At 44.5% G+C, this 25805-nt stretch overlaps 1 protein-coding gene across 2 annotated transcripts in view; it reads right to left on the reverse strand.

The window, feature by feature from the left end:
* Positions 1-25805, reverse strand: part of SLC25A13 (solute carrier family 25 member 13) — a 182065-nt gene that overhangs the window by 35666 nt on the left and 120594 nt on the right. For both annotated transcript variants that reach the window (XM_044246082.1, XM_044246081.1), the window contains exons 12-13: positions 22062-22114; positions 20493-20573 (exon numbers count right to left, since the gene is read on the reverse strand). In XM_044246082.1, coding sequence (XP_044102017.1) covers positions 20493-20573; positions 22062-22114 — 134 coding nt within the window. The remainder of the gene's footprint in view (positions 1-20492; positions 20574-22061; positions 22115-25805) is intronic.

The following is a 25805-nucleotide window of genomic DNA, read 5'->3' on the forward strand; positions in this document are numbered from 1 at the left end:
CCACAGAGCAAAGCCACCACAGCGGCAATGCTGCTATTTTACAGCTCCGTCGGTGCCATCACAGTAACAGGCATGATGAGGACTCACAGGACACAAAACTACTTCTGGCTAGATTCCCTGACATCATTAACCAATGTATGTGCCCTCACCAAAGGGCCAGTACTAACCAACGGTGGCTGCAAAGACGATCTTGGAAGTGTAACTTAAACTACTCGGAAACAAAAATGAGATACACATACCCAATGATCGGGGATGAATTAAATGAATCTGAGTATGTCATGCAATGAGTACTACACGCTGCCAAAAAAATACTGTGGAAAATGGTCAACATACATCCTGGGACGTAAAAACCCTCCTATTGCAATGCATGTCCAGCTGTCCCCGTTATCCCTTACCACCATGTACAGAACACACCAGTGCAGTGCTTTTGACTGGTAGGATACAAGTGGTTTATTGTCTTTTCTGCTCTATTTTTTATTTCTTCTACACAAGATCATGTACTACTTCTACAAAGAAAAACAAATGCCTCTACGTAACTTACCTGATATACATAGCAACATTAGCCAAAAAAAGAAAGAAATCTGTTCACCCATTAATTCTCTATAAATCAAATTGCTTTTTCACCTTTACTAACTTGATCCCTTAATCAAGACACACTTGTTAAAAACAGACCAAGCTTTCCACTCTCTGCCCACATTACAACCATTCCCAAGGCAGCAGTATTGCCCAGTGTCTTGACTGCCACACGGACCAGTCCTTCTCACTTGCTTGTTTGACCCAGCCCCTCCAGGCCTCCTAGGTGACTCTTAGGAGATGGGCCAAACAACTCTGGTAGAAAAAAACCTAGAACAGATGCATCAAAAGGCCCAAGAAAGGCCCTCGTAAAGTGGGAAGAAGAGCGTGAGGCGACACGCCCGGAGGCCGATGTGGTCTACTGGTCTGCACAGACACTAGGCTCCCTCTTCTCTTTGGCTTAGAAGAGCCATGCTTTGCTTCCACACTGCTGTGACCTGCAAGGAGGTGGCGGGGCCAACCCACAGCCTGTCTACAGCCCTTCAGGCTTCTGTGGGGTTGCACCTGCATCGCTGCACACAACGCGATAGGAGTTAAGGTCGGCAGAAGGAAGTGAGGAGACGGACCCGGCTTAGTAACAGCACCAATGGCACAGTGAGGATTAGGTTTGTGCTTCTGATCCAAGCTCTTGAGTTGTAGTAATGAATGAAAACTTATTTTGAAATCATGCATGGAAGCAGAACTGCTGAGAAAGATTTGCGGAGTAGGAATTACTCTGAGACTGATTTTTAAAAGCTCAGAAGTGAGCAAGAGCATCTCTATCAAGGGCAGAAGGGAAAGCAGTCTGTACACTGCACAGGAACAAACGCAAAGCAGACGCAGCACACAGGGCCCACAGGCGGAGCGTCCCCTGGGAGGACCAACCCTTTGACGACTGCAGCCAGCACAGTGCTTGGGACATGGTAGTGACTCCAAACCTGCCTCTTTTCCGGTCTCCTAGAGGGACGGTTCTTCTCTCCGGCTGCATATTAGTCACTTTAAGAGCTCTGAAGAGCAGTGACTTCTAAATCCTACACCAGACAAATAAGAAATTCCGCACCCACCCTTTTACAAACTGCTCCTGCATGAGTAAGATGTGCAGTGAGAGCTGACGATTGCCTGACTTCACTGCATCACCTCCAGATCCCTCTGAATGCTGAGAGGCTGCTAGACAGGCCTCCTACAGCTGGGATTTCTAATGCCAGTTTTCCACTTTCTTTCAGAAAGCAACTTTATTTTACATGTGACCTCACGACAAACTTCTGCAGATCCAAGTGGTGCCATTAGTAAAGGTACAATTCTTAGGTACAGAACTGCTTTCTTACTTGTTCTCTTCCATCTGGACAAACACTTGTCAAAGTTCAGGTTATATACAAAATAAGAACTTAATACTCCATTCCCTGACTCCAAGCCAACCAATAGATACTGATTCTCTGAGCACAGCAGAGTGAATTCTAATCACTAAGGACAATGCAAAAGTCAGATCCACTTCAGAGAGCTACAGGGAACAGACACACTGGGAAGAGAGGGTAGGGATACCGAGAAAAAAGGATGGGTTCCTTGCCTCGGGTGGGCTCAGAAAGAAAGAACAGACAGATTCAAAGTGGCACACTGTAGAGGTTCCGAAGATGAATCAGTCCTTTGGAGTCAAGCTAGAGGGAAACAGGAGGCCCCGAGGCACCGAGCGAGGAGGTTTATCACCAGATGCGCGGTGTCTGAGCATCGCCACGACAGGACCACTGAGCTGCACGCTGGCTGCGGCTGTCCCACTCCCGGCCTGTTGTCCATTCACAGTGCCTTACCCCTGTGCCGCCTCTGGGAGGTCAAAGACAGTGGGCTCCGGGGGCTGCCAACAGGAGCACCTACTGTGTGTGCCGGCTTGGTGTCCCTCATCACTGGAGAGACCTGGCTGTGTGAAGACAGCCTGTGTGTGCGTGTGGAACTGTGTCACAGATCACTTCCCTGTGACTTTCTGGAGTCTGTGGCAAGTAGAACGGGCGAAGACCTTCGACACTAGGACTTGCTCTGGGCGGTATGTCGTCTTTACCGCAGGCACACAGACTCATCTACAGGTCTCTTGGTGTGCTCCTTCTCGCCGGAATCATAGCTGCTACTGCATCCATCTAAAGACAAACACGCATTCACGGCAGACTCACCTCTGCTACCTGATCATGCTTTCACTCACATCATAAAGGTTCACCACATATTCATAAGTAATCGTGCTCAGAGTTTGTCCTAAGAACTTCAAGCACATGAGGGGAGTGAGAAAGCATGCCTGTTCTCAAGGAGCTTGAAATAAGAGTGAAGGAATAAATATTAAGGAAGCACCCCTTACTGGCCACTGGGCTATTGCTCTGCATGGATTACCTATCTCCAGCCCTCCCAGAGGTCTTCCTTCTAGATTTTACAGAAGAGAAAACTGAGGCATAAAACATTAAAGGAACGGCTATGGGCTGAACTGTATGCAAAAACATTCACAGACTGAAGTGAGTCCTAACCCTCAGCACCTCAGAGGGTGACTGTATTTAGAGACAGGCCCTTTCGAAAGGCAGCTAAGGGAAGAAGAGGTCGTATGAGTGGGTCCTACTCCAATGTAACTGCTGCCCTACTATGTACCATAAGAGCCAACTGAGATATGGACACAAACGTGCACACAGAAAAGACCACGTGAGCACACAGAGAGAAGGCAGCCATCATCGAGCCAAGGAGAGAGGCCTCAGGAGAAACCAACCCTGCCGACACCAGCTTGGACTTCCAGCCTCCAGGGAGGCGAGAAAATGAATTCATGTTGTTTAAGTCACCCAGGCTGTGGTATTCTGTTACAGCAGCGCGAGCAAGCCAATACAGCACTTATGCAGGGCTACGCAGCCTGTGAGCAGAGGATTTTCGACTGGGCCCAATAAATACATGCCTTATGAGGAGAAAAAACAGCACATGGGAAGAAAGGTAATTATAATATACAAGAGGTAAGGTCCAGACAAATTGCCATGGCAATCTGAAGGAGGGCAAGATTTCTGCTGGCTGGGATAATGTGGGCAGGCGGGAAGGCATGTAAGAAAATAACACATCAGCTGGCGACTGCGTGCAGTTCGGATTTAGCTAATCCAGGTGGAGAATGGCACAAAGGCACAGTGACGGGGGCCTGCTACACTCACAGGGTACAGAGACTCACACCGCACCTGTCCAAGCGAAATCTTAGTAAGAGTGATCACTATGGTGAGATCAACATGTTCACCCTACTGGCATTTATTTGGGTGCTTACTAGGTACCAGGCACTATGCCAAGAGCGCTGTAAGAATCTTCCCTTTCGGTCCTCATCACAGAAGGTGGGCAATACTCTTCCAGTTTTATAAGAGAACAAAGCTAGACCAGAAGGCTGAAGGAGCTCATGTAACATGCCCAAAATCACAAAGCTGGGAAAGGGGAGCCTGGATGCAGAGCACACCTGCTGGAGGCCGGCCGTGCCCTCACGCCACGGAGCACCGCACGTCCCGTCCTGGCAGCTCACAGAACCAGCCATCCACTCACGCGGGGCCTGCGGGGCTAGGAGACAGACAACGAGGATAAGGCCATGGGGGCCAAATCACGGGAGGTCTCGAATGCGATGCTGAAGACCCGGGCTCCATTCTGTAGACAGCAACTTCCACTGCGTGTGTGCCAGGAGGAGAGCAGGTCCAGAATCAAGTCTGGGAGCTGGAGAGGTCATGACTAGTATCTGTGTCTCAGAAAGATGACTGGATGGCAGAAGGGAGAGGGTTCAGGAGGGAAGGAGAGCCCTGAGGCAGGGCTGACACTTAGGGCCTGCTAAAGCAGACTAGGTGGGAGATTTAAAAAAAAAAAAAAAAAAAAAGGCCAGAATCAGAACTTCACTGATCAGGTAAGGGTTGCATAAGTAATGGACGTAGTAGAGAGCACGGGGCCTGGCTGCTGAATACGGGGCCAAAGGAGTGTGTAGGAGCAAAGAAAGGGCCCAGCGTTTTACATCTGTGTAACAGGACCACAGGCACATAAGGGTGGAGGACACTTCCAGAAGGCAATGGAAAGGTGTGCTGGGAGCAGGGATGGAGACAGAGGAGAGCGTCACCCCACATCTGTGCTAACCAAAGGCAGGAGCTTACATGGGCTACAGGGAGATGAAACACACAGAGTGGAAACCTAAGATGTGACGAGAAGCCTCTGCCACAAACCACAGTGTACAGAAGTCCAGGCACTGAAGTCAAGAAAGGGGCACTGAAGTCAAGAAAGGGACTTCCGGAGGGGAGAAGCCAACAATGGAATGGCAGCAATGCCTGCCGGCACAGGGAGACGAGATCCGGCATACGGTGTGATCTGTGACCAGGAAGATGGGAAAATGGACGCTGGGGAATTAGAGTTTGTATAATCCACATTTTTTTTTTTAAGATTTTATTTATTTATTTGACAGAGAGAGACACAGCAAGAGAGGGAACACAAGCAGGGGGAGTGGGAGAAGGAGAAGCAGGCTTCCCACTGAGCAGGGAGTCCGATGCGGGACTCAATCCCAGGACCTTGGGATCATGACCTAAGCTGAAGGCAGCCACTTAACGACTAAGCCACACAGGTGCCCCTATAATCCACATTTTTAAGGGAAGGGAAAGGGAGAGGCGAATCATACTTGGAAGCAAGCAAGGTAGAATGCAAATGTATTTAGCGTAATTAAGGAGCAAAGGAAGACAGAACTGAGGATGGTTATGTTACACTTATACAAGACAGCATACGGGTTCTGGGTAGGGGAGGAGAGGAAAGCAGGGTGTGAAACCGGGCTTTTCCCTACTCCTTCTGCTCCAAAGATATAGAAAAATGTAATCAAATGGGTCAGGATTCAGCAAACGGAGATCATGAAAGTTCTGAAGCATAAACCAAACATAAAAACAAATGACCTCTGAGAATCAACAGTAAACACAATGTCCTGGCTCCCCAGAAGTTATGGTGAGCTTAGTCCAATGTGCAACACAGACAGGTCAACAAGGTAGCTAATGACTTCTGGAAGACGAGTCCAGGGCAATGGTTCATGCATTCCCCGCCTCTACTCCGACAGACGGAGACACAGTAGGCTGCGGTGTGCCCATGTGCTGGTTAGGGCTGTGATGTGCACCTGCCCGAGAGGACCCAGAGCCATGGAAGGCACCACAGTGGGTTTCCTGAGACCCTAGCCCACTGAGTGCAAGGGACCTGCAGGTGAGGAATGAGTCAGTTCAGTGAGATGGGGACTCTTCCCTGGGCTGTTACCAGGTACTGAGCAAGAACACTGCACCGCCCAATGCACTGTAGTGAATACCAGTGTCAGTATGACAAAGTATTTTGTAGCAGTTTTTTTAAAAGAAATTGTGTGCCCACTCTATAGATGCTGTGTAAGAGTGCACAGAACTAAGAAGAGCCCCCACCCTTACGGAGCACACGTTCTAGAAGTTATTTATAGAATTATGTAAAGATGAAATGAAAGCGTGCACATAAAGCTTGTATCCTAGTACTTAGCATGCTACTCAATCAACGGTACCGATCACCAATAACAAATACTGTTTAGGTGAATTTCGCTTACCAAATGCCCTCAAAGCCAGTACAATGAGCTCCCATTTTGTCTTTCCCTAGAAATCTGTAAATTAAACTTTCTTTTTGAGGAAAGCACCATGATACTGAGCATTCTAGGAAGCAGTAATCTCAAGTAAAAAACTTTGGGGGGGGGACCTCTCCTAGTGATGGGTGATGGAGAGATGCTCAACATAACGGGAGAGTTTTTATTTAAATTCATTTAACTTTATCAGTTAAATCCAAGCTCACATTCAACAAAACTTGGGTACTTCTAATTCTGAAATACTTCTGTTACTGAGAAAAGGCTCGTCCTGTCCTGCTGCAGGAAAGAGCTGGTAAAACAGCCATGGTAGCAAATCAGCACAGTGTCTCCCCCACTCTCTTGGGGGAACTGGTTTCTGCACTTCCATCCAGCTGTGGACCACCCCCAAATACCAGCAAACCACTCTGGAAACGAGCACCATGAGTCACAGAAGCAGTGGAGACGGAGATCAGGTTGGGCACTGCGCCAAAGCTCCCCACCACCGAAAACGAGGCACGGAACACGTTCTTCTGACCAGGCCGTGAGACTGCTATAGGGAAAGCCTCACAAATGCCCATTCCATCCAAGATCAACTTCTACTGCTTTTGGACCTTTAAAGCTGTCCCAAGTCAATGCTGGACGTCCCATTCTGCTACCAAACATCCACGTCTCTGGGAGAGCTGCAGTGGCTGTGATCCCAGACTACAATGCACCGTCTTCGTCAGTTCACCTGTGCATCAGGAGGGCTGAGGGCAACCCAGCTCAGCCAGGGGCATGGGACTGAGCAAGCTGCAACTATGTCAGCGTGAGGCCCAAGCACCAAGCCTCCCAAATGGACAGGGTTCTCTCGACACAAAGCATCATTATTTCCAAATGCTCTAATTTTTCATGTGACATGCTCCTCATGGCTCGAAGTAAAATCACATGGTTTTTCCCTCTAATACCCACCTCTCTGAAATGGACTAGAGAGAATGCAAAGAACCTGAAATGTGGCTCCCATCCCAGCTTTTGCTCATTGACCAGAGACTACTGTAACCTTGATTTCTTCTTCTTTCTCACAATTCTCTCACCCAAATTTCTCTTGCCATGTTATGTAATGATGAAGCTCACTGTTGACACTTCTGATGCCGCACAGGTAATTTTATTGTGGGAAGGGGTGAATCTACTTTTTAAAAACAAAAATTTCAAAAAATCAAATAGAAAGGCAACATACCCTAGGGCCCTAAGGACAGTGACCTCACACTGAAGTGAAACTACCATAGTTTAGGTCCAATAATGGTGAACAAGTAGGTTTTAAAGTTACATGCCTTAGAATGAGTTGCCAAGGCTACCTGCTTATCATTAAGCTACAGAAGAGAGCTATAGCTTTAATACATCATCTAAAGGACTGGTTCAGGAGCTCCGGTTCATACTTCTCCAGGATCCATTTTCTTTCACCTGTCAGGAACTAAACAAGCCCTTCTCCAAAGCTTCTTTCCTAACCTGGATGGTGTCCCTGACCATTCTTTCCTGGGACCTGGGGAGTCGAGCCAAAAGAACTCACACGATGAAAAAACATGCTTTCATATGATCTATACCCCTCAAACCATTCTGGGCAACAGTCTTGAGAATATTCAGAAACTAATAACAGTTGTGCATTAAAAAAAAAAAAAAAATCAATCCTGTCATGAATCTGCTGTCCACAGAAAACACAGCAGTGTTTTTTTAACATAGCATAATTCCTGCTATATTTTAAACTAAAAGCATTAAATATAACTGTATTTAATCACCTCCCTTTAATTTGAATTCACATGGTAGATACTTATAGCTACTTAAAAAATTAAGTGGCAAAATGTATATGAAGAATGTGTATCTTGATATTTTAATTATGCTCAATTGAATGTACTTAGATTTAAAGTGCTTTTCACAAATGACATGTGCTAAGAATATCTAATTGCACACTGACATTCTAAAATGTGTGCTTACATGTGTCAAAAATAGATTAATATGAAGTTATGGAATATGGCTTTTTAAAACTAACACCCAAATACATTATTTTGATTATTTGGATACAAATTAAATTATAACTATAAAAAAGGTCTACACTAGTAAATGTCTAATGATGCACATTTCATATAAAATGAATGCTCAAGTGATAACAGTATCTGATATTTAGAGAAACTGAAAAACAAAGTTGTTTTTTGTAAAAAATATTTTATTTATTTGAGAGAGAGAGGGAGAGCAAGCACACAGAGAGGGGAGGTGCAGAGCGAGAGGGAGACGCAGACTCTCCTCTGAACAGGGAGCCGCATGTGGGACTCAATGACAGACCTGAATTGAAGGCAGATGCTTAACTGAGAAACCCAGGCACCCTGAAGAACAAAAACTGCTTAAGAAATCTAAGCTCCAAGACATTTTCTATTTATTCTCTTACTAACTCAATGTTACATGGAGACATGAAAATAATTTTTAAGCAGTACAGGTATTATCATCTTATATAAAGATCACAGCGGGGGCACCTGGGCAGCTCAGTTGGTTAAGTGTCTAACTGTTGATTTCGGCTCAGGTCATAATCTCGGGCTCATGAGTTCGAGCCTTGCATCGGGCTCCGTGCTCAGTGGGGAGTCTGCCCCCTTCCTCGCCCCCCCCCTCACCCTCTCTCAAAAAAGAAAAAATATATATATCACAGGGAGGTCCCTGGCTGGCTCAGTGAAGCTCATGACTCTCGATCTCAGGGTCCTGAGTTCGAGCATCAACACTGGGCATAGAGCTCACTTAAAAAAAAAAAAAAAGAGGTATAAAAAAAATATTCAGCAAACAGTGGTGGATGAATGAAATTAAAATACAGTAGCTGACGGCAGTCAGGTATGTGGCAGTACTAAAGAAAGGAATTCAACAATCTCACAAAGAAGCTGGCAAACGTGAGGGGGCACGAGCCAGGAAGTCCCTCACCTTCTATCCAGCTCTGAAGGGACAGTGCTGGGGACAGTGCTGGACCCAGTGCCCACAGGAGACATCATTGCTCAGCTACAACGGAGAAGCCGAGTCCTTGCTGCAAGTTGAGAAAAGAACCTTCAGCTGAACTCCTGGTGCTATAGGCTCAATGGCATCCCTCAAGAATTCCTATGTTGGAGACCTAACCCTACACCCTCGGGTTGTGACTGTATTTGAGAACAGGGACATTGGAGAGGCAATTAAGGTAAAATGAGGTCATGTGGATGGGCCCTCATTCTGTAGGACTGGAGTCTTTAAAGGTGATGAAAACATGGGCCTCACACAGACCAAGGGCTGACATGTGAAGACATGGCCGTCCGCAAGCAAAGAACACACGCTGCAGAAGGAAACCCAGGCACCCTGCTCTTGGGCTCCTGGCTTTCCTAAGTCTGAGAAAATAAAACTTCTGTGACTTCGACTGTGCAGTGTGTGGCATTTTGTTACGGCAGCCCTAGCAAACTAGTATGCCTAGCTGTCTGACTACATGCAGCCTCGGACCGTGAACCGGTATAGGGTCGCCTCCTTGGACGTGATGTGTAGAAGAAGCTGTTCAGTAAAAACTCTGGAACTAATGGAAATTTTAAGAGAGAACTGGAGTCTCACCACTTAACTGTTTTTGAGACACCAAACTGAAATTTCCTATTCTTAACTTAACTACACGGCAAAAAGGCTATGCTGTTTACACATTTTACAAGTATCAAGTATCATATTTTCAACTTCATAGGATTTTAATAGGCCTATAGAAGCCTGGCCAAGAAACCAAAGTGGAATCCGTTTGACTGACATTAAAAAGCAATTAAGTTACAGACCTGTCAAAAATGTTCCCATTTGGGCTGTGTCTGTGATCCGTGTCTATTTTGACTACTACTACCAGAATCATGTAATGATTTACAGACCTTCAATGTCTAAAGTACCTTAACAGCATAAAAGCTGTAGCCCAATCTTTCTTTGTATTTTCACATCATAACAAACCCCTCCTCCATTTATTAGATAACCAGAAGGATGGCCCAGTGCTTGAACCGTGTTGAGTCAAACAAGGCTGAGACTTTGCCACAGAAGGAAAAGGGAGGAAACAAGAGAGACATCTGGCTGGCTCAGGGACTCTTAGGAGCTGGACTTTCCCCTCACACAGAAGATGCTAGGTAGGCCACGCTGATAAACTGGGTGCCATCAGACACCTCTGTTCTTCGTGCTCCAAGTCCAGCTCAAGTCTGGAGCACGAGCTCCCCCGGAAGCAGCCAGGCTTCCAGCCCGCTGCCCGAGTCCCAGCCCCAGAAGACTTTCTGGCCACACTGGGACCAAGCTGCCTCGCGGGCTTCTCTGAAATCTCCAACTTCAGAGACTGTCATGGTTAACATTTTTTGCTACTTACTGGGTCTTCTATTTTTTAGAGTTGTTTCAGGTTTACAAAAGCATTTCCCACCTACCTCTTGCCCCCACACATGCAAACCTCCCCACTATCATCACCCCCACTGGGGTGCTACATTTCTTAGAACTGAAGAACCCACACTGACACATCATGACAACCCGAAGTCCACAGTCCACCTTACAGTTCATTCTTGGTACATTCTATCAGTTTGGACAAATGTATAATGACATATCCACCACGACAGTATCAGAGTTACGTTCACTGCCCTAAAAACCCTCTGCATTCTATGCATTTCTCTGCCTCTCCTCCACCCCTGGCAACCACTGATCTTTTTACGGTCTCCATAGTTTTGGCCTTTTCCAGAATGTCTTATCTCTTCTGGATTCTATGCTGTAATCACATTTTACATGGCCTTTCCCACTGGCTTCTTTCACTTACTAATATGCATTTAAGGTTCTTCCAAGTCTCTTCATGCCTCCATACCGCATTTCCTTTTAGACTCAATAATATCCCTTTGTCTGGCTATACCACGGTTTATTTATCCGGTCATCTACTGAGGGACATCTTAATGTCCTTCAAGTTTTGGTAGCTGGTAGCTATGAATAAAGCTGTTTTAAGTATCCTTGTACAGGTTTTTGTTGAAAATACAAGTTTTCAACTCCTCCGGGAAAAAAACCAAGGACTGCAATCACCAGATCTTACAGTTTACTTTTATAAGAAACCTCAAAACTAAGTTCCGAAGTGGCTGCACCATTCTGCATTTCCACCAGCAACGGATGAGAGTTCCTGTTGCTTCCCACACTCCCTGGCCTGCTGTCAGTGGTTCAAAATTCAACCATTCTAACAGGTGTGTAGTACACCTGTTACACCTGTGGTCTCTTTTGTTTTAAAGCCACTCTTTCAGGGGCACCTGGGTGGCTCAGCTGGCTGGGCAACTGCCGTCAGCTCAGGTCATGAACCCAGAGTCCCAGGATCAAGTCCCACATCGGGCTCCCAGCTCCATGGGGAGTCTGCTCCTCCCTCTGACCTCCTCCCCTCTCATCCTCTTTCTTACTCTCTCTCTCAAATAAATAAAAATTTTTTTAAAAAATAAAGCCACTCTTTTGCATGACTCTTTTGTGATTCTGACATGATAACTTCATACATTAATTATTCAATAAAACCTTTTCTAACAACATAAGCAATAATAAATAAGCTGTATCAAGTACCCCAGGTATTTTAAATATTTTATATTCATTCTGCTCCTAAGGTTCTGTGTATTTTGGGGATTGGAATAAAGCCAAATAAAATAAACAGAACCTTTTTAACAGTTAGTTCCTTTACTGAGGGACAGAAAGCATTTCTTTTTTTTTTTTTAATATTTTATTTATTTATTTGACAGAGAGAGAGGATCACAAATAGACAGAGAAGCAGACAGAGAGAGGGGGGAAGCAGGCTCCCCACTGAGCAGAGAGCCTGATGTGGGGCTCGATCCTAGGACCCTGAGATCATGACCTGAGCCGAAGGCAGAGGATTAACTCACTGAGCCACCCAGGCACCCCCAGAAAGCATTTCTTATAAGACATCCTGGATAAGGACGCCTGGGTAGCTCAGTTGGTTAAGCATGGGCTCAGGTCATGATCCCAGGGTTCTGGAATCGAGTCCCACATCGGGCTCCCTGCTCAGTGGGAAGCCTGCTTCTCCCTCTCCCTCTTCATGCCGCTCCCCCTGTTTGTGCTCTCACTTTCTCTCTGACAAATAAATAAAATCTTAAAAAAAAAAAAAAAGATAAAGAAATGAAAAGAAAAGAAAAAAAGAAACATCCCGGATATGTATCTATAGGCATGGGTATGTTACAGCCATTCCCTCAAGTCCATCATTTCCTTTACACTCTGATCCCCGGAATTACTGCCTCTTTCATGACTATCTGTATCGAAGTTAACAGCAACTCAGTACATCAAATCACTACCCTACATTTACTGCCCTCATTACCAACACCTTTTAATCAAGCATTTATTCATTCAATAAATGTTTTTTAAGCCTCTCCCATATATCAGACACAATGCTAGGCATGTGGATGTAACAGTGAGACGTGGGTCCTGTTCTCAGCATTAGTGGATATCTCAGGGCTGGCAACATTTACCCACGATCCTCAGGATGCAAGAAGCCGACAGCACCTATAAAGGAAAAGCTCCTGAAGTGGTAAAGACAGACCAGATATGACAAACTACCAGTTTGTACACGTTACCTGATATAGTCTCTAGGCCTTGGAGTCAACAGAGTGGACAGAGAGGGATGAAGCATATGTAGAAATTTAAAAAAAACTTATACTATGAGAACTGAAGAATTATGGTCAGTTTCCTTTGCTTTGTTTTCTACCTTAGCTTGAATATGGCTATTTTTCCATAATAAAAAGGCACAATTATAATACATGTTGAAATATAGAAAATGTTGGCTAAAATATGTGTTTGGTACAATTTTAAGTTTGTAAATATACGGAAATGAATGAAAAGTAAATAATGTGAAGCTTTTGTAAGTAAAAATAATTTAATCCACTACAATCCTATTAGAAGTCATCTATCAAACTAGAAATTGCCATTGACAAATGAGGAAGGGAGGGAGGGAAAAAGACTGGAATAAAATATGGGCTTAAATCTGGGGGGGCATGCAGAGAAACTTCCCAGAGAATATTCCCAATAATAACAATGACACCATCTGAAAACAATGCAACTAACCATTAGATTTTCATTAAACAAGTTAACTATAAATGTGCAAGCATTAAAAAATTTTTAAAAAATAACCTCACTTCCACAGCTTCACTACAATGCATAATAAATCCTGTCTATTTGACATGTAACATAGGAGCAACCTCACAGAAACTGAACTTAGTGACTGAGCCTCACATCATTCTATACTTGTAGGTAGGATATGTGCACAGACATCTACACACATATAAATAACAATTCTGCCTCAAGAGATCTACACTGTGAGACCACATCTCCAAAGAACACTCTGAGAAGCGAAAGATGGCGGAAGTAGGACTTATCCACTTCAGGCAATCTGACTCACCAGCCGAATATCAGAGCATATGTCTTCATTACATGAAGAAGTTTTCTCCCTGGTTTTATATGACTTGTTTGTGAAACCTCAAGGGATTTCAAGCTTAATCATGAAGAATATGCCTTTAGGTGTATTTTATAACAAAAGTACATACATTATTATTCAGGGGATACTTGCAGAATTCAAGTACAAGATGTATTTGAATGAGTTCACAAACGGCTGAAACAAATGATTTTGTTAAGCAAAGTTATTAATATCTGGGCAGGGTCATGACTCAAGACTGATCTATAGCCTGGCACACAAAGCTGATGCTTGCCAATCAAACTTACTCTTTTTTTTTTTTTTTTAAGATTTTATTTATTTGACAGACAGATCCTAAGTAGGCAGAGAAGCAGGCAGAGAGAGATAGAGGGGGAAGCAGGCTCCCCGCTGAGCAGAGAGCCCAATGCAGGGCTCGATCCCAAGACCCTGATATCATGACCTGAGCAGAAGGCAGAGGCTTAACCCACTGAGCTACCCAGACACCCCAAACTTCTTCATTCATAATTAAATGAAAACCAAAACAAAACAAAATTGAGCTACCTGCACTAATTAGCTGGGGCTGATGATGAAAAGAAGCTGAAGGTCATCTGTTAGTGAGACAGGCCAGACGGCCAGTAAGAATATGAAGGAATTCTTGAAGAATTCAAAACCATGAGGAAGAGAAGAAATGGAAAGCAAAATAAAACGCTATTCATGACACTGACAATGCCAAACACTGGCGAGGATTTGGAGCAAAAGGAACTCTCATTTGTTGCCGGTGGAAATGGAAAATGGTATAGCCACTTTGGAAGACAGTTCGGAGGTTCCTTATAAAACTAAACAAACTCTTAACATAAGATCCAACAATTGTACTCCCTGATATTTACTCAAAGGAGTTGAAAACTTATGTTTTCAACAAAAACCTGCACAAGGATGTTTATAGCAGTCTTACTTATAATTGCCCAAACCTGGAAGAAATTAAAATGTTCTTCAGTAAGAGAATAAATAAATAAACTGTGGGTACATCCAGACAAAGGAATATTATTCAGTCTAAAGAGAAATGAGCTACTGAGCCATGAAAAACACAGAGGAACTTTAAGTGCATATTACTAAGTAAAAGAAGACAATCTGGAAAGGCTACACACTATGTGATTTCAACTCTAAGATATTCTGGAAAAGGAAAAACTGTAAAGACAGTAAAAAGATTGATGGAAGTGAGCTTCGGGTAGAAGAGAAGGGGAGAGATGAATAGGCAGAGCTCAAAAGATTTTTAGGACAGTGAAAATACTCTGTATGATTACTAATATCATAGATGTATGTTACTATACATTTGTCCAACCCAGAGAATGAATAACACCATGAATGAACCATAACGTGAATTACGGATTTTGAATGATAAAGATGTGTCAATGTAGGTGCATCAATTGTAATAATTATACCACTCTGTTGGGGGATGTTGATGCTAGTGGAGTTTATTCATATGTAGGGGTAAAAGGTATTCAGGGGAATCTCTGTATTTTTCTCCCAGTTCTGTGAACCAAAAACTGTCTTGAAAAAAAAAAATACAATCTTAAAAAAATGTGCAGAGACACGTAAAGTCACTGTGAGAGAGGCCAAGAAGGCCAAGAAGAGAAAATGCAAAAAGCAGCCAGTTCCCAGAACTGCCTTGATTCTCGAGTGCCTTTAGTTTCACAGACACCCTTAGTAAACCCTCATTTTGCTACTGTTACTTTAGAGATTCTGCCGCCTGCAGCCAAAAGGGATCTGAAGCAGGAATGGGTTCTAGAATCAGCAAGAGACCCTGAGAGAAGACGCAGGATAAACAACAAAATCGTCATAAGTAGAGGCCAGTGAGGATGTTCCTGTCCTGCAATACTGGCTGCTGAACCCTCCAGAGGCAGTCTGGAGATTCTTTAGTGTTGTTCTCATTGAAAGGTAAAAATCTAATTTCTCTCCTTTTGAACTCTGGCATATGAGGTCTGTTTGACCAACAGAATCCAGGAGGAATGACACTCAAAAGTCTTAAGTGGTCCTAAGAAGACTTGCAGCATCTGCCTAGGGCTCTCCGAACACCTAATTTGGGGAAGCCCCCCTTCAGAATCAAGCTGCCCAAGCTACGAGAGAAGCCACAGCAGGAGTGCTGGACAACAGCCTCACTGGCATCACTGCAGCCACAAGGGAGTCATCTTGGACATCCATCCCGGTCAAGCCTTCAGATGACTCCAGCCCCGGCTGCTCTCTGCTGGTAACCACATGGAGATCAGAAATGAGACGTGCCCAGCTGAGACCAGTCAACCCACAGAAACCTAAGAGATAATAAACTGCTTTGGAGGCCACTGAGTTTTAGGATGACTTGTTGTGCAACAGTAGATAACCAGAACACAGCTCCTTCTCAATGATGGAGAAACACACTGAAATCATTCCCATTAGAAGGGAGGGAAGGAGTGGGGACAGTAACGCAGAGAGGGAGCATATATGCTGGCAGTGAGGAGGGTTGTAATTTTAAATCTACTTAGTGTTGGGCATGAGTTTAAATGGTGAGACTGAGGAAGGAACGAGGGGAAGGTCTAGGGAAGAAACTCCAAGTTACAAAGAAAATTGGTTAAATAAATACACTGTCCCAATTATATCTATACAAAATCCTATAAATCCACACATCTGTAACAGGCATACTCACAGTATGCCACATTACAACATTTCAATGTTATATTCCCATTTACTGTTCTTTTCTTGCAAACAAAGCACATGAGTTGCACCAGCAAGAAAAACTGCAAAGGCATCAATGTAAGAATCATGAGTTGTCCTACAGAATGAAGCCTCCAAAGGCAAACATTTATATTGCTCAGGGCTGCACTTATAGAAAGTATAAAGACATGCGTGGAAATGAAAATCACCACTTTTGGGATAAGGTTATCTCCTGGGAGATTAAGGAGGGACAAGCTATTGCATCAGAAAGAGGACGACCTCCATCCAGCCTCATTTGTCGAGTCTGACCTCTGAAGCTAAGCGGTAAGCACGTGAGTGACTGTACCTTTTTGTTTTTTACATAATGAAGATTAACCACAACTGAATGTGATGTAAAAGAGGTGAGTGATAAAAACGTGCCTCAAAAATGGTATCTGATTCACAGCTATATCCACAGGAATAAAGATACCATGCCTGTGGGGCTCACCATAGTAAACGGGAATCAAGGTGACAATGACAGGGCCGTGCGTGGAGGGGACTGCAGTGAGGACGGCCCTTCGCGCCACAGCCTCGCCAGTTCTTTTCCAAACCAGCGATGGGGCACATCAATTGCTTTTGCCACCTGATAGGAGTATAAACTACCACAAGCATTAGACATATTACACACACACATACACCCGTGTGCATGTGGGTGTGTTTGTGTGTGTGGGGATCGCAAAGGAAAAAAATAGCATGGGTCTACTTTCAAAGGACTACTGCTCCAAAAGCACGTTTACTTGTCTAAAAATTATCACAGAAAACTATCATTTTCCATTGGTATACAAATAATTTTTACTAAATATGAGCTTTAAAAGAGAGAGGTTTAAAGTTGGTCACTTTCCCCCCCAGTGAATAGTATTTCTTTTCATTTCAATGTAGATTTATTCTCATGCCAAATAAGTTACTCACGTTTACCTTCTCCTTGAAGCCAGTCATGGCACCCCTTGTCTTTCCTTATCTGATGACTTGTTAACATCAAAGGATCAAAAACTGAAGATCCCAGACTCCACGGGATTTCAACCCTCTACTGCAGCAGATGCAGAGAACTCCGTCGACAGACGTCTGTTTTGCCGAATTAAGGGCTGCCACTTGCAGACGAGGCACCAGGTGAGTCAGGTGTAAGCAGTAGGGACACCGCAGTTAACAACAATGTGGTGAGAGGCAGACGTCAGTTTTAAATTCACTGGGAACCTACTAGGAAGGGGGTGGTGACAGGCCCCTTCTCCCCTGCCACGTTTCCTGTGAGCTCCACCGTCACTGACCAGCGGCCTCTCACCGTGTCCCCCTCCAGGCACCGAGCTTCTGACCCAAGAAGGAGAAAGATGGCAAGAAACAGAAGGTATATATACTTCGTGCAGGGATGCCTGAGGATCTGGGTCTCTGCCAAAACTCCTGCAACTATTTGCCTAATACAGCGCGTAGCAAAGCAGCGTATGGAGAACATGCACCGCAAAGAACTTTTCAGACTCAGAGTTTGTAAACCCCATTTTAGCTTGGTCTGGAACGGTGCTGAATATATCCCTACTATTATGTGTGAATCTATAAAAATGCTCAGAAAGCTCAAGTCAAAATTTTTTTTTTTTTTTAATTTACTTGACAGAGAGAGATGACAAGCAGGCAGAGAGGCAGGCAGAGAGAGAGGGGGAAGCAGACTCCCTGCTGAGCAGAGAGCCCGATGCGGGGCTCGATCCCAGGACCCTGAGATCACGACCTGAGCCAAAGGCAGCGGCTTAACCCACTGAGCCACCCAGGCGCCCCTCAAGTCAAATTTTTAATAGTGCTCTAAACCAAAATTACTCTCGGTGCAAACAATGACTTTAAAATAAAGTCAGATTTGATCCTCTTATATACATCAATGAAACAGAAGATTTTTTTTATTTCTTCAGTTACAGATGTTGCTATAATCAAAAATAAATTAGTGAATGGAGTTTTGTTGTTTTTTTCTTCTAAAATTTCCCTCCAAATTTACTACCATATAATATAATATAATAAAACAATATAATAAAACAGACTATTAGTTTTGCCAAGTGCTGTGAAGGTTATAAAACAAAGATCTCCCCACATATTCTTCCTGTTTTTGCAGAAAACAGACTATAAAACAGAAAAGGCCTTCTTCAAAGACATGAGCAGCTTCAGTTACAAGCAAAAAGTCAGCCATGTGTACTAATTCTCAGTAATAATGAAGCAAGGGGAGCTCCCCAGGGACTTAAAAGTCAATGCCTGGCATGCTTGGGTGAACTAAGAAGGGGAGCTGACCACGTGACACAGCCCTTCAAAGCCCTTTGTCTTCCCAATTGGAGAGACAAGGCTGTGGAAGCCACGAGGACCTTCTCAGGTGTGTGTCTAGCTCCAAGGGTGGGAAAACTCTGTCGCAGCAAAGGAAGACGCTGCTGCTTTAAAAACACGCTGCTCAGAGAGCTGAAGGGTCTGGACTGTTTTGCTACCTACAAGACTGCTCACTTGAACAATAAACTCTGACTTCTTAAAGCAGCGTTGGTAGGGCAGAGGGAGCAAAACAGGAGCCTTGAAACACCGAGGACACAATCTACCTGCCTTTGAGATGAAGGATGGTAAACCTCATTTCACAGATATTTTAAGTAGCTGTAAAGCCCAAGTGGCTCCAATTTTAAGCCCGTGTTTAGAACAGGCTTCAAGAAGGGCTGCACCCCTTTACAACAACTAGGCACCACTTCTGATGCCAATCTGTGCTTTGTGTTTGAAATGGGCGACCACAGACAAGAAAACAAGACCACCTACAGCAGACAATACGTGCCACAACCCATCTCCCAGACCCACGTGCTGGCAAGGTGTTTTCGTTAAAAAGATAATAAACCTCCAGGTTATTGCCAAAATCTTGAGCAGTGTCACATAATTAATTTCATATTTTAAATTCTTACAGCGATAGATAATCATGTCTTTTCAAGAAGGTTTAAAACCTGACTTAAGAGAAACAACCCTTCCTACGTCCCCTGTACAGAAACACCCCTGCAACAGCCCGGGGCCAGGCCAGAGGCAGCAGATGGACGCGCACCCCTTTAACAGGAGAAAACCCAGAGACGCAAATGGGCACTCCTGTTGTTTCAAATGAAAAGTACTTACCAGGAAGAGCAGCTTCTGCACCTCCTAATAATATTCTTTTTGATTATCACTGTGTGCCCTTTTTACTTAGAATAAGAAAGCCTCCCTTTTTCCAGTCTGAATGCTCCTAAAGTTACAGGACAAGGGGACCCTACCTGGCCATCTACGACAGGTCAGTGATCAAACAGAAAGAGAGTCAGGCAAGAGCCAAATTCCATCTACCTCTTAAGAATGACCAGGATGATTTCTTAGCTCCTCCTCCCTTTAAGGAACTCCCATTCAAAGTCAGGACAATAAGCCCTTTCCAAACAAAGGTTTAATATTCTCAGGTGTTTGCCCAGCATTGAAATGCAACGATTTTTAAGAAAAGATTATTCTATGAAGGCCATTACCTGCACAGAACTAATTGAAAAAATAAGTGACTTCATCTTTAAGAAACAGGTTTAGATGGAAAATATACCAATACTGTATTGCCCTAGTGATCAAAGCCCGTTTATTTAACCGACCATATCTTCAAATAGCACCGTCTTTGTAGAAGAGTTTAATTTACTTAAAGTATTTGCATTCCCATGAACAAACTTGTACATGAGGTAAAACTAGACATCACGTTTTGCTGAGCTTAAGAACAAGATGCAGGCCATTCATCCATAGAAAGAAATACTCATTCCAAGCGCTATCGACAATGCGGAGCACACTCAGCCAGTTGCTTCGCAGCACCCTTCTTCCAGAAGCACACAGAAGCTTGAGCAGGTGCTGGTATATGGAAGGTCAAGCAAAGCAGAGAGCCACGGCTGCCGACTCCACGAACTACAGGTTTTTAGTGCCTGGCCCAGCAGAGGGTGCCATGACGGAAGAACGTACTACAAATGAACTTTGGGAAAAGGTCAGCAAAGATTCTTTCAAAGGGCAAACACTTTCTGCCACAAACGACTTCTACTGCGGAACCAACCGAAAGCAATGACGGATTGAACAGGCATGACTTAACAGGCAATAAGATCAGAAACATTTACCCATCCATCTCAGGAATGGTTCTTGGGCCCTAGAGGACTCTGCCCCTGCACAGGATCTGTGGTTGAACAGAAGCCTTAGTCCACATTAGGTTACCACGGTGGGGGTATGCATGTGCAACAAGTCTTTGCAACACAGGGTTCTGCAAAAGGTACTTACACAGCCGCCAGCAAGAATCTCTGCTGCGAGTGGGACCGAACCATCTTTGCGCATAAATTTATCCCTCACAAAATCATTCACCTTGAAGAAAAATATTTACAGAAGCTGATGAAAAATATAAAGAAAGTCATTAAACACATATAAATATACAACTGTAAATATGTCCTCTGTCAGTATTACTCAAGTAATCATAAACTGAATAAATTAAGAATCTTAAAAGAGTTTGAGAAATGCCTTTAAGAGCACATATGTACTTTTTTAAAGGTAAAACATATATAAGTATTCCTGATGTTTTGGGAGAAAGAAATCGAAAGACAGATGGCTTAGGAGTGGCTGGCTGGCCCAGTGGGTGGACAGTGTGACCTCTGATCTCCAGGTTGTGAGCTGCAGCCCCATTTTGGGAGTAGCAATTACTTAAAGTCTTTAAAATAAAAAAAAAGATAGATGGTTTATAAGCCCCAAATGCAAATATGTCTGCTAATTACAGTGAGGTAAGAGAGACATATTGACACCAAAGACAAAATAAAAACATACATTTTAGAAGTTAAAAACTGGTTTATGGAGTCTGATTAAAAATCACTTTCACGTCCGCTAACAAAATTTAATCTAAAACAAAATGTATCACCGAGAAAAAGTTGGCTAAGCAGATTTTTTAGCTTAGTAGAAATTCAGTATCTAAGAATTCTCAACATCAGTAACCTTAATTAACTAAGTATAATGTACTCAAAAATCGTATGTACTACAGGCCATCTTAACAATCAACCACGTTTTTGGGAAGACACAAGCCAGAGAAGATGCGTTATCCTGAGGCCACACAGTAACACCGTAAAAGAATTTCAGGCCCCAAGGCTACAGAGCCCAATCTCAAGAAGAGTTTAACCTTCTGGGGCTTTATGACCTTCATTACGTAACAGCAGCATCTGTCCATTCCACTAATTCACTGAGTATCTCCCGTGTGTCACAAGAGAGCTTGGAACTGGAAAATGGATCAACTTCATCTAGAACTGAGACCCGTCAGGCGGCCTGGCAGATGCTTATGGAATATGCCCGAGCCATGAAGTCTATCAATGGCACATGCCACTTTGGGAGTCAGAAAAACCTGGTTTTGGATTCTAATCTTTCCGCTCAGGAACTGTCCACAGGAACTGTGGACATGGGTAAATACTGAAACCTTGTGGGCCTCACTTTCCTCATGTGTAAACGCCGGGTCCCACTTTGCTGGAGGTGAAACAAGAGTAGGTCACACAGGTACCTGATGCACCATACAGACAGCACGGGTGGAGGCAAACTTAGCGGCACCTGCTGCCGGCACTGGTGGCTGAGGGGTATGGTGATGGCTGACGGGGGTGGTGGTGGTGGTGGGTAGCAGCCACCACAGGTCCTGTTCAAATATAGCATCACATTTATGGATGTTCAGTGTTCGGTGGAGGACAGTGACAAGCTGTGTGTGATGAGTGCCCTAGGTTCGAAGGAGCCAGCACCTCCGAGGAAACACAAACTTGAGAATCTGCTACACGCCTGAGTGTGTGCAAACCCCCTGCATATGAAGCATCAACTGAAAAGACTTACTGTAAGTTTTATGGCCTTTTCTGGGGCAACTCCCAATAACTGCGGCAACAGACCTAAGAAGCAACAAAAAGCAGAAGTATATTAAATAAAATACCGTTAACCAAACAAATCAACAGCTCTAAAGAAGGGATCACCATCTAAACACTGGGGCAATCTTGGCTGCGATTTTCTGCAATTACTTTTAATGCGAATACACAAAATGGAATGTGTAGGTACAAATGTGTCTAAGAGCCACATCAGGACCAAGTAAATTCCTTCTTATATTCTGGGTCGTTTGCACGTTGGGTAAATCAACAGCATTAGTGAGAGAGGAAATCTCATTATTCCCTAAGTTTGTTCTTTTCCCTCCTGCCTCTTAAATACGTGAAGTAAGTGTACTTTAGTGAGTCTATTATTTTTTTTCTAACGCTCTTCCCATCTCCCCGCCCCCGAAGGCCCACAGTTTACCCATTCATTCATTTAGCAACTATAACTTGGTGACAAGCACAAGACAAACAAGGTTCTTGCTCTGACCAGCCTCAGGCGGAAGAAAGAGAGAGGCTTTCCTGAAGACGTGACAATTGGGCAAAAACGTGTTCTGGAGGGGGAACAGATAAGGCAAAGAAAGCAGAGTAGGAACAGGCCCGGTGTGCTCAAAAATGAGCGTGAATGTCGGTGAGCCGCCAGGCATAGAGCCAGCGTGAGGAGAGAGACACACAGGTCGGGGCCGGATGCTAGAGCAGTGCTGTGGGCCAAGATCCTGCGTTCGCTGGGAAGTAATTTCAGGCCCCCATCAGGAGAATGATACACTACTTCGTATTTTAAAAAGACCACTCTTGCTGCTGTGTGGGGAAAAAGGGCATACTGATTGTGTGTGTGTGTGTGTGTGTGTGTGTGTGTGTGTAGAGAAGACAGAAAAAGAAAAACTGGGTTTGACATGAATACCTGGGGAGAGTAACGGGTTTGGGGTGGGAAGTGAGAAGTTCTGTTTTAAACATGTTAGACAGAGTGGGAATTACATATCAAGGGCACAGGAAGAGGATGCCTTTCACAGGAAAGGCAGCTTCTGGGAAAGGCAGTCACAACAGGAGCGGTCTGAGAAGGGTAAACTAGAAACTGTCATCATTTTCATTTGTGCTAAGGAAATAAAATCAAAGTCAAAAACCTTTTCTTGGAAACACACCGTGAGCTAACTCTGAGAATCAGAGCGTACTGTCCCCTTGTCATACTGCCGTCCTTGAGAGGGACTTCACGGCCTCTGTCGGTAGGGACAATTTTCTAATTCGTCAACATAAGAAGGTCGATCCACTGGCAGTGTCCCCTGTGCCAGATCAGCGTGGCAAACACCATCTTCCTCAGCCTGTGGCTGGAAGTCGCCAGCCTGAGGGCTGTCTGTATCCAGTCGCAGATGTGCTTTATAGAGTAGCACAAGGTTTCAAACGTCATTTGAGCTTACTGTAAAGATGTAAAGACAGATCGATCGATGGACTGACGACTGCATCGATCTGACAGCCCTTGCCGCTTTCTGACAGTACAGCAATCTGCTCCAGCTGGGCGAGGCTCTGCCCTTTAGGCCCCAGCCTCGGTCCCCCCAACTCCCTACTGATGACGTGGGATTGAGGACAACCGTCATTCATTATTTTTCTTGCTCTGTTGCTATCTTCACAAGAGAGAAATGTTTTTCTATGCCTCTGGTTCTACAAAAAGCACAAACAGCTTCGTGTTTGAGGGAAAATGGGAGCAAGCTCATTTCACCGTGGAACGCAATGGTAAGAATGCAGATGCTAACGAAACTGATCTTTAACAACGGCTGACCTAAAAACAGCTAACGTATTATTTATGATGTATCAGGCACCACCGTCAGCATTTCACTGACTCATTTACTTCTTATAACCACCCTGCAGAGAGGAAACTGAGGTAGACAGAGATTCATCACTCTGACTCACCCAGCTGATAAACGGTGAGGCTGGGATTCCAACCTGAGCCCTCCTCCTCGAGAGTCCGTGTTTTTCGACAACACTCACCTGTCCTGGGCCCCCCAGCAAGCGTGAATCTGCCTCTCACACCCTGCCTTTCTTCACGTACATAACCCGCCCGTACCCTAGAATCCTTTGAGTTTGCAAGGTCTTCTCGAGGGCACCACATCTGCAGGCTGCTTTGCCCCACACCCACAGCTGATCGCACAAGGATCAGATACCTAAAACATGTGCAGGCCACGAGGCCAGCAACCTGAGCCCTACAAGCTGGCAGCCTAAGTGGAGCTGGCCAGTGGGCGATCTTCACCCACTGTGCAACAGACTCCGAAGAGTGAAGGGCCAGTGAGCACAGACGCGCAGATGGAGCAGACGCTCTACAGACGGGGAGCGGGGGCGGCTGAACCCTGGATGGCCGAATACTGAGATGAAGCACGAGGACCATAATAATAAGGAAGTGGACGGGCAGACAGAAGAGAATGGGAAGCCAATGCAACAGAAATACCAAAGAGAGAGAACACAGCCCATGAAGGGTGCCCAGGTCGGTTGGGGGGGGGGGCGCCTTGACCATCTTCTGGTCCCTCTGAGGCCAGGTTCCAGCGACATTCCTACCCTGGCATCGCTGGAGGATCTCTGCCTTCTTTCTCTCTTGAATAAACTCTTACCAAAACTCTGCTCTCACTAGCTGGGAGATGGGCTATGCTCTTTATAATCTAAATGAACCAAAGCAGCACAGAAAACATGAATACGAAACCACCTGGCCCAAGCAAGTGCTCTTACTCAAAGTGAGCCACTCTCTCCTCCTGAACTAGATTCACTTAGGAACCTTTTATTTATAATGAATGATAGAATATGTGTCTCTGATAGGAGAAGAGAGGCTTTGTTATGACTTTATACAGGTACAATGCTAATTTCTACAGGTAAAATAGAGGGATGCGCTGTTTTAACTACACCTTAACATTTACAATTTCCATTTTCCTCTGTATTCAGGTCAAATATCAAAATGTTTAGTTAAAATATTTACTCACTAGATGTATTTTTCTCATCATTAAATTGTAGACCAAAACCATGGATGGGCTGAAAGCACTGTGATTTAAATGATGATCTCTTGTCTCTATAACCACCCTGTGACAGTCTTTTAAAATGACTAATAAAAAACAGCCCACAGAGCCAAATGACTACAGCGTTAGACACAATCACTTCAGCCAGCCTTTTAAGCTATCGAGATTTGTCTTTCTCACTATAAATTTAGTAATGTACCGTGAACAGCAAAAAGCAAAACCAAACAAAAGAGAAAACCCTGTATTTAAGACTAAATGTAGGGCAGCAGATATTTATTTGTTCAGCAAACATTTGTCAAGAGCCTTCTGCGGTGCCTGGGACGGGAAGGAACGGGGATGGACACTGAGGTCTGGGCCGCCCCCAGGAGAACTTCTCAGTGTAGAAGAAAAGAGAACCCTAGGTGTCTCTGTGTGCCCCTGAAGGGAGATAAACCACCTAAAAAAAAAAAAACAAAAAACAAAAAAAAAGATAAACCATCTCTGGATGTCTGGTAAGTCCCAGAGCCCAGAGGCATCAAAGAACTAATGAATACAGCGGAGAGCGCCAGCTGTTTCCTGCAGGAGAGAGGAGAGCATCAAAGAGGAGGAGGTACTAGATCTGGGTCTTGAAGGCAATGCAGAGGTTCACTGGAGAAAAGAGCTGGGGCCAGTGAGTGACAGGCAGCAAAGTCTGAAGAGCACCGCACAGTCGGGGTTGGGGCAAGACCACTGAAGGCTGTGGCTGGATCACA

Source organism: Neovison vison, chromosome 4 (assembly GCF_020171115.1).
Source record: "Neovison vison isolate M4711 chromosome 4, ASM_NN_V1, whole genome shotgun sequence".
Taxonomy (NCBI): Eukaryota; Metazoa; Chordata; class Mammalia; order Carnivora; family Mustelidae; genus Neogale; species Neogale vison.